The sequence below is a fragment of the Geospiza fortis genome, unplaced genomic scaffold, assembly GCF_000277835.1.
Source record: "Geospiza fortis unplaced genomic scaffold, GeoFor_1.0 scaffold92, whole genome shotgun sequence".
Classification (NCBI taxonomy): Eukaryota; Metazoa; Chordata; class Aves; order Passeriformes; family Thraupidae; genus Geospiza; species Geospiza fortis.
This window is the reverse complement of record NW_005054389.1, coordinates 2,529,771-2,539,107: the sequence shown is the minus strand read 5'-3', so window position 1 is coordinate 2,539,107 and position 9,337 is coordinate 2,529,771. Positions and strand designations below refer to the sequence as shown.

At 43.3% G+C, this 9,337-nt stretch overlaps 1 protein-coding gene across 1 annotated transcript; it reads left to right on the top strand.

Annotated features, from left to right (window-relative positions):
* The first annotated feature begins 1,074 nt into the window (after positions 1-1,074).
* LOC102035928 (protein NDNF-like) lies at positions 1,075-8,790 on the top strand. Its single transcript, XM_005425564.2, has 4 exons — positions 1,075-1,472; positions 3,516-3,711; positions 5,419-5,543; positions 6,516-8,790. The coding sequence occupies exons 2-4, from the start codon at positions 3,524-3,526 to the stop codon at positions 7,865-7,867; spliced, it is 1,665 nt and encodes a 554-aa protein (XP_005425621.1). The 5' UTR covers positions 1,075-1,472; positions 3,516-3,523; the 3' UTR covers positions 7,868-8,790.
* The last annotated feature ends 547 nt before the right edge of the window (positions 8,791-9,337 follow it).

The window sequence follows — 9,337 nt, the reverse complement described above, 5'->3', positions numbered from 1 at the left end:
TGTCCCTCCTTAAAATCACAGTTGCTCAACAAAACTTTTCAGCAAAAAAAAAATCATGACCACCTTAATTATTCCTGCCATCCTCTGCACTGTAAATATTTCTCCTACATCAGCTGATGAGCAAATTTACATTTTCAGAAGGATCTGCTATGCAAAATCTGTTGAAAGCTCTTTCTACTTCTCCATTATCTCCCCTCTTCTTAGCAAACTTTTAGTCTTGGGAAGGCTTCAACAATCTAACTCTGAATCCAGGGAGACAATACTAAAGGGTTACTGCAAGCCACTCTTCAAACACAAGAGATTTTATTTAAAAATAGAGCCTCCCCACAATATTGTGCCTTTGTCCCCTGCAAAGTGCCTGCCTGGAAGCTCATGCAGCTTCCTGGGGCTTGCCTTTCTGAGCAGGCATCCCCACAGGACCAATCCCAGGGCATCTTTGCTGACAGCCCAGGCCAAGAAGTACAAGCAGCCTGTGAATCCTGGCCATGCACTGCTCTCACTCAGCAGGAGTGGCCTGAAAAGAACCATGGCTTTGCTACAACTGCTTTGTAGCCCCAACAAGCAAGTGCTTGGCTTGCTGTGAGCCTCTTCCCATGCACCCTTTTGCTGCCTCCTCCCTCAGGCACAGAAATGCTCCCCCAGCCCAGACACTTTCAGAGTTTCCTTCTTACACAGCCTCTCTAAGCCAAGAAAACTGCTCAGCTCTATTCAGGAGATTTCTGACAGCTTTCAAAGGATTGCTAATTCCAGTCTGCTTTAAAAACACAGAGCATTCTCTCACTTGCATTTTTTTTTTTTTTTTTTTTTTGCCTTCCCTGCTTTAGGTCAGCACTTGTTGGGCCCATAAAGCACCCCAGCAGAAACTCAGCCCACCTGGAATCACCTGGAGCTCCTGCAGAGCTGAGGGCAGAGAGATCTCACACTCCTTGGGAGGGCCATCAGGCTGCTAACACAAAAGCAGGTCTCTGGAGGAGACTGGCGCACCCCTGGCTGGCTTGGATTAAGGGCTGACAAGGGTTAACAGTGTTTGCTCCTCTCTCCATCACCCCCCCTGCTCACAGAGCTGCTGCTGACACTGGGTGCAGGAGCAGCTCCTGGGCTCTGCAGGCAGCACAGCCCAACTGCTGCACAGCCCAGGCACTGAGGGGACAGCCACCAGCGCCTGGGAGATTGGACAGCTGGGCAAGTTTAAAACAACCTCTGAAAACACCCCACCGAAGAAAGCACCAAAATCCCATTGTGGCTTTGGTTTGCTGGTTTTTTGGGGGTTTTTTTACTTCTCATGAAGGACCGCAAGCATTTCAGTTGCTATGTCTGTTCAGGAGCCATATGGAAAAATCAGTTCTGTCCTGTTAAACTGGTTGCACAGTTTTGATTTTCATCTGCCTACAGAGATCTGAAAAGTCTGTGTTCTTTTCTGCTTTTTTGGCAAAGAAAGCGAGTGGTCTGAGGATCATCTAGGAACAAAATAGGTAAGTACAGTATTTTTTGTGTAACATATTTTCAACAGTCTGAGAATATATTGTTTGTGTAATTGAGTGAAAATAGCCTTTGGGATGATGCTCTCTTTGGGATAAGCTGATTATAAGTTTGTTGATCACTTGGTTTGTTTGTTTTCCTGGAGAAGAAAAGCTGAGCTGCTGTGGTATCAGTGTGGTTTGCAGGATCCTGTCATTTAAGCAGCAGAAAGACTTTTTTAAAATCCTCTCCAAAGCACAGAGCAACTCAGATTCCACTGTCAAAGGTAAAGCAAAATATTTGGGGTTCTATTTTAAATCTGTAAGCTATAATTAGACTAGAGGAATAACCAAGTGGCAAAGTGACTCAGAGTCATAAGGAAAATCTCTATTATAAGAGCATTAAAATGGAATTGATATGGAAATCTTATCTATTCTTTCAACTTGTTCAGATGGTTGTTTAAGCCTGCATTCAACCAAGTGCTAAAATAGTACACGCAGACAGAGAATAAACCAACTTTTTCTGGATGTTGAGAGGGGCATTCAGATGACCTGGTAACCATAATTTCCATAATCATCTCACTGATACTAAAGATGTGCTTGACTATGGGAATTCCAGATTTTGTACATAAAAACCTAGAGATTTATTCAATGCTGTATTTAAATGTATGTTTCAAATGGATTTAAAAAGGAAGGGATCCTTTTATAAAGTCACTTTAACTGCAATGGACAGTGGGTGTGCTGAACTGGAGATTTGACTGCCTAAAATCTTCTACACTTTTACAGACACTATGGAGAAAGAGCTGATCTCAGAAAGAAATGAAAATCGCAAAGAACTGAGCCTTTGTCTTGTATGTTTTCTCCCCTCACCAGTCAACAATCAGATTTAACCAGGATCTTTACTCCTTGCTGCTTGTAAGATGCAATAGGCTACTTTTTCCTCAAAAAAGGGATCTTGCACACAGAGCTCCCTCTGCTTTCCAAATCCCTGAGCTACAGCTGGCACCTGTATTGAAGGTCTCTGCCCCTTCCACTTTCACACTTTCTGAAACTGAATGTGGCAGACAAAGGAGCTGTAAGTTATAATCAATAACTGCACATAGTGCACTCCAAAGTTTCCTGTCCTAACTGGAGCCTTCTCCTCCTCTGTGTAGCTCTGGGCAATGCACACAGCAGTTTAAATAATGTCAGTACTTGCTGGGGACTGGTTTTGTCCTTTTCTTTCATAGATTCCAAGCTGACAATAAGGGCTGTTGAAAAATGGAACATTTTTGAACAATCTCTTACCAGAGTGAATACAAGACAGTTGTTACAGTTCCAGTGAGCAGCAAATGCTGAGACAGGCTGGAAGTGATGCAGGCATGAGAATGATAAGCAACACAAAAATCTAAGAACAAGATTACTGCCCTACAGTGATAAAGCTTTCTTCCAAATGAGATCCACAGAGCTTAAAATCTAAGCACCAGTTCAGGGATTCTTATCCAAGATTCTCCACCTTTGACCAAACAGTATCTTACACAGCTCTGGATAAGTTACAGTGATCCTCTTATCTACACATACCTACTGTCCCAGTGGACAAAATAAAAATTCAGTGATCTCTGACAGAACAGCAGAAGCCGGGTTTGGGACGCAGGGACCTCTAGAGTGTTTTAAAGGGACAGTTCCATAACAAATAGCTCAGCCTTGAAATTTAGTAAGTGAACATCACAAACTAGAAAAAAAAAATCATTTAAATGTGATTTTCTACTCATTCTGACTGCAGTAAAAAGATTTTTTTAAAAAAAATTGTCATGGTGCACTTGTGCTGCACTGACTACATTTTTTCTCTCTAATCAAAGACTTCATAGCAGTTTCTGCAATTAAATCTTTGCTGAGAGATCCTCAGAAAAACATTTCTGTGATCTTTAAAAGATTCAGCAAAATGGAGACTTGCACTATTTGAATGCCTGGCTTGCTAGGATTATAACAAATACCAGGAAAGGCACAGAAAGAGAGGGTCACATTACTTTCTCTCCTGTGACAGCCATTTCTGTTCACTTTTGTCACCCCACTTTGCAGTACTGAAGATGTCCTCATTCTGGCTTTATCTTCCTCTCCATCTTCTCATGGCAACTTGTTTGTGCCATTCTATAAAAGCACCCACCACCAGCTCCCAACAGAGCTTCAAGAGCAACCTCTTCAATTTCTACCACTCCCTGATACTTGCAGATGGTAAGGAAACTACCATTCACCTGCTGAAGGATATACCCAAAAGGTAAGAGCAGATCAGCCACCCCTACTCTCAGATCCATCCCCGTGTCACTGGGAATTGCACACTACCAGGATAAGCCAAGAATCCCTGTGTGCCTGCAGGGCTCTATCAGTGTACACTGAAATGCCAGAAAAATGCCCCACTCCTCAAGGGTCATTACACTGCCCACAATCTGGAATGAACCTCTGAGATGAAGTGTAGATTCCTGTACACATTTCAGCAGCTTTCTGAGCTGTCAGAGCAGCAGCAGAAATGATAGAGGATGGGTGGGCTCCAGCAGCAAACAGCTGTGTCACAAACAACCCAGCTTCAGCTCTGCAGACAGCAGCCACCCTACATTCACAGCGAGATACAAACGTTTTACCTAGCAAATCCATTACCCCAAAAATCAATAGAATACCTGCACAGACATCTTATCAGGAAATCTGCCACTGTCCTGCACACTAAAAGTGTTTTTGCTGAGTGGCAGTACAACTTGCTAAGATCAAAAGTGCTTTGCATGTGAAAATTCCACATTCTTCATCTTCCCAAAATATCTGCAAAGTCTTCTGCCATACCCAGATATGTAGGTGATCTAGATATTACAGCTGGCACTGCATCTGGGTAGCAAAGATCAATCTGCTTGTTTGGGAAGAGATGCGCTTTGGACAGAGCCCAGCAAATACAGATTTTGACACACACCCGAGTGGTCATGGAACAGAGGGTGAGCCAGATTGCTCAGCCTTGACATGCACTGCACAGAAAAACTGGAACATGGCACATGTTACATAATGTGACCATGCTCACAAAAGCAGAACTAGGAGCTCTCCTAGTTAAAGAACAGTGGTATTGAAACAATGAAAAGGGAGTTTTTCTATGTTCTTGTGGCATGACATTAAGACTGCAATTAGGAAATAGTTTAGCATGATCAGGAAGGTTCTTCTGAACCCCAGCCATCCAAACAGGAAGACAAGCAAGGACAAGTTTTGGCTGAGAGTAAAAGACTCAAGAATGTGGAACTGATTCCAGGGAAGCTCCACTCTGGCCCAGGAGCCAGGCCCTGAAAGTAAGCCACACCTCCAGGCTGACAGAGTCTATCCATAGGGGCTGTGCTTGTCTCACTGGTGAACAACAAAAAAACCCCTTGGACTGCCAATTGTCTTCACTGAAGTGCAGAGGAAGCACCCAAATCCAAACATTTTATGGCCAAGTCCATACATTATACAGCCTGTATAAAACCAACAGAAATAAAACAGAGTAAGATAGGAGGTTGGACTTTTTCAAGGCAGGAATCAAAACCTGACCAAAGAGACTGATGACACTTTGTGGTGCTCATGCATAGCAGCCTCTGACACAAAGGCAGTCAAGGCAGAACTGGCAACAGGTAGTTATGGAGAAGGCAGACAGCTAAATCACATCCATCATCCAAAATAACCAGCTAAGGATGAGATACAATGTTCACCTCAAGCATGGAAAAAAAACTGAGGGAAAAATATTGCCTTAAGTGGATAAATATTTCAGCAAATACATGTGGATTTAAAAAAACCATACCCCACAGCCTATTTTCTTCCCACTGCAGATACTCAATAATCCCTTTGTGTGGATGCACCTCAGAGAACAGTCATTTCTACCCAGAGCAAAGTGACCCGTGTCAGAATGGCTGATTACAAGGACTTTTGGGCAAACCTGAATTCCCTGATGCATTGCCTTTATTTCTATTCACATTTACAGGTACTACTTTGTTTTGGAAGAGGGCAGGGCCCTTGCCCCTTTCTCAATAACAGTGACTCCCTGTGATGTTCCCATTGAGTGGAGCATACTCGTGTACAAGTTTCCACCAGGAAAAGCAGCACCAGGTAAGGCCTTCAGGCTGCCCAAGCAGAGGCAAAGAAAGAACAAGTCACTCATAAATGTGTTACAGGAAATTTCCCACAAGCCCAAACATTTTGTGGTTCCCTCCTTTAAATTGCCATGGACTGACCCAGTTTCTGTGGGTAAAGCATGGAAACCCATCAGATCTTGCCCTCAACACAAAAAAAATAAGGATTAGCTATAAAATGTCTACATCTAAGGTTAATATTTGGGAACAACTGCAGGTCTTCCAGGCTGCACAAACAGACCAGATTCATAAGCTCTTGGTACTTGGCCAAATTTCCCTCTGCTGCCTCAGTTATTTTTCTGTGGCTTAGGTCGCTTGAGACAACTGTTTGCTCCTCACATGAAGCAGAGAAGATTTAGCCATTTATTCTTGCCACATCTACCATGGCAGTGGCTACTATATTGCCTTAAAGGCAATTCCTTTCTCTTGCATGATTTTTTGAATTAATTTTTCAAACTAAAAATCTAAAAGCTGCCATTAACAAGTTCTGAGCTGTCAAGCAGGTACACCTGACTGAGGAGTTCAAATTATACTCCTTCAAATTGATACGTTTTCCCTCTTCATGAGACAATGGACTAAAACTAATCCAAAGAAAAAAACCTAGCACAGAAATAATGAGTCTCCTTAAAGTACCCTAAGAGATAGCAAATAGAAGAAGAAAATTGTAGGGGCATCAAGCATGACACAAGCCAAGCTTTTGCAAGTTGTGGCTTTATAATTACAGTATTTTTGAAAACATAATTCTACAGCTGCACTGCTAAAATAAAAGCTTCTCAAATTTTAATTTAATAAATTGCCAGTAGCAACATGTTTTTACTAAAATATATTTTTAGTTATAATTGCTGCTTTCAAGAAGAAAATATAATGTTCTCTAACAGTGCAACTTGCATGATGTGCTTTATTTCACATCTTTTAAAGCAGAAGTTACAAGTCTGCCTTTTGCCTGCAGGTGACCATGATACACAAGAGGTCTCCAAATCTCACAAGGCTTCAAGCATGGTGTCCACTATCTTCAGCTACAAGGGAAATTCTGTAGAGACTTACATGGGAATGTCTTCCCATTCTGCCCTGTACCTGCTGGAGTTCCTGTCCACGGAGAGGGACACACACATCACCGTGTACCTAACAACTGACACCACGTCTGGGCACCTGTATCCAGAGCTCCCAGGGGATCCACGCATCGATGTCGTCGGCATTGGCCACACAACAGTGACCCTGGCCTGGAAACACAGCCCTTCTGTCCTGCAGCGCAGCGAGGGCATCCAGTACTGCCTCCTGGTTAATGAAAAGCACAACTACAAGAGCTTGTGTGCTGCTGAGACAGCCATCAGATCCTCTGGAATGAAGCTGCCACCCACAGTAGCTCTGTCCCTCTCTCCATACCTTCTGGAGCCACAGCAGGTGATGATATTGTCCAACAGCGAACTGAGCATCATCAACAAAGTGAGCAGTGGGGAAGTCAGGCAGGTGTGCATGGGCACCAAGAACACCTACACAGTGCCCAACCTCAGCCCCAGCACTCAGTATTACTTTGATGTTTTTATTGTCAACCTCCTCACTAACGCCAGCGCTGCGTACACCGGGACATTCGCCAGGACCCTGGAAGAACCTGAGCCCAAGGTGACAGAGCTGAAAGATGGCAAAGTGGTTCACGTGGTCCTGGATGGGAAAAAGCAGAAATTCTACAGTCTGCAGTACCAGGCAAGGCACAAGAAAATCCACTTCACCTTTCAGTTGTGTCGAGGCCAAATACGGGTTCACATAACAAGGAATGGCAAAACAGTGGCATCAGAAAACCTCTCTGGGCTGAGGTATTTCTCCCTGAAGGGAAAGCTGCTGGACACCTATTCAGTGCAGCTGAGGTCCACAGAGGAATCAAACTCTTCTGTGAAGGTACTGGCATCCCCCCATTTCCACAAGCCCTTATTCCCACTCCTTCCAGAGAGCTTAAAGATCAAATCCTTCAGTAAACTGAGAACATGCAGGTCTGTGACCATTGCCTGGCTGGGAACACAAGAGGAGAGCAAGTACTGTGTGTACAGAAAAAGGATTGAGGAGGATCAGATCTGGAGGGAGCTGCAGAGTGCAGACAGGTGCTCTGGGCCTGAATCTCGGCACAAATCAGAGAAAGTGCTGTGCAAGTACTTCTATGACCTAAACCTCCAGCGAGCCGTCACCACAGAGACCATCAAAGGGCTGGAGGCAGGGACACTCTACTTGTTTGATGTTTATCTCTTTGGGCCGTCTGGCATCCCTGTCAGATATCACAGCAAAGTTGTGAAGACCAGGAAAAAGTGTTGAAGGTTTTGAATCAAAGTTTTGAAGTGAGTGAATGCAGGTGGTATCAAAATCTACACCAATCCAAGTCAGAGCCCCTGCAGTTTGAACTATGCTGACAAAAAAAAAAATTAAAGCTATAAGATTCTACAGCAAAACACATTTTGGATGATTACACTTCTTCTCTCCTGTGTAAGGTGGGGTGTATTTTTTTTCCCTTGTCTCATTCAAACATTAAAAACAGAGTTGTGAAACACTCATACACACAGAAATAAAATAGCCCAAGAGTACTCATGAGAAATAGACTGGTTACCCAAAATGTTTCTGAAATCCAGCACAAAAGTGATGGGGAAATACTTCACATGAAGCACACACCATTTCTCAAGTCCCAGAGAGTTTTCCACTTTCTGTAACTCATGCAACTAATGAGGAACTGAGACCTCACAAATCAGACTGCTCTTAAGAAACAGATTGCTCTCTGCTTGAACAAGAAAAGAAACAAAAAGAAATTGAAAAAGCAGTGGAACTGATGTACAGCTCCGCGCATTGAGTAAGCAGGCTGAACTACATCTTCCCCTATTTACCTGCATGCTTGCTTGTTTTCATTCCTGCAGAGAAACTGTGCTTGGTTATAAACAGACAAAATTCAGGCCAGGAACTGGCTCTGGATCTGGCTTTTCCCAGGAGTCTACAAATACACTGCTGTGCTACTGTCCACAGAGGAAAGCAGCAATTGAGGAATCCTGTCATGGAAAGATTTATCATCCATAGCCTCTGATATCGAGCCCATGTCTGTGACTCTGTGGTTCCTGACTGTAATATATTCATTCTCTGCATCCTTAAGCCAGCCTATATCAATGAATGCATTGCTTTGAGAAAAATTTAATGTGGTTTTCCTACTAAATATCATGGAAGAAAAATATTTGTAGTAAAAATTCTGACAAACACATTTTGGTTGTCTTGTTTCCTTGATTACCTTCCACACATGACACAAGACAGTGTAAAAAAAAAGAAAAAAGAAAATTAAATCTTCATAAACTCCCTTAGGTTCATTTTCAACTACCAGTGGAAAGTATTTTGTGTGTAGGCTCTTGGCAGGCCTGGAATTTACATATAAAGAGATATAATAGCTTCACTAACCAAGAAGTTGCCAGAGAAATCTTGCCTGTAGTAATTCTTTTTCCTCTACGATTATACCAAACACATACATGAATGATTAAATCCATTATTGTGTATTTGAGTCATTCACTTGCAATTCAGGGTCATCAAAGTCCCAGTTTACTCAGAGCAATTATTCCATCCAAGCATGTTTGGAGGCCCTTGGTAAGGACAGAATCAGTCCCGGGTGCAGGACCAGGGTTGTGTTTCCTGCTCCAAAGACTCTGGGCCCTGTGCACCCTGTCCAGGGCACTCTGTGCCTGCTCAGCCCCAGAGCAGGGGCTCAGGCCTCCCCAGGGATCAGCTGCAGTGTCTGGGCTTGGCTGGGCTTTGCAT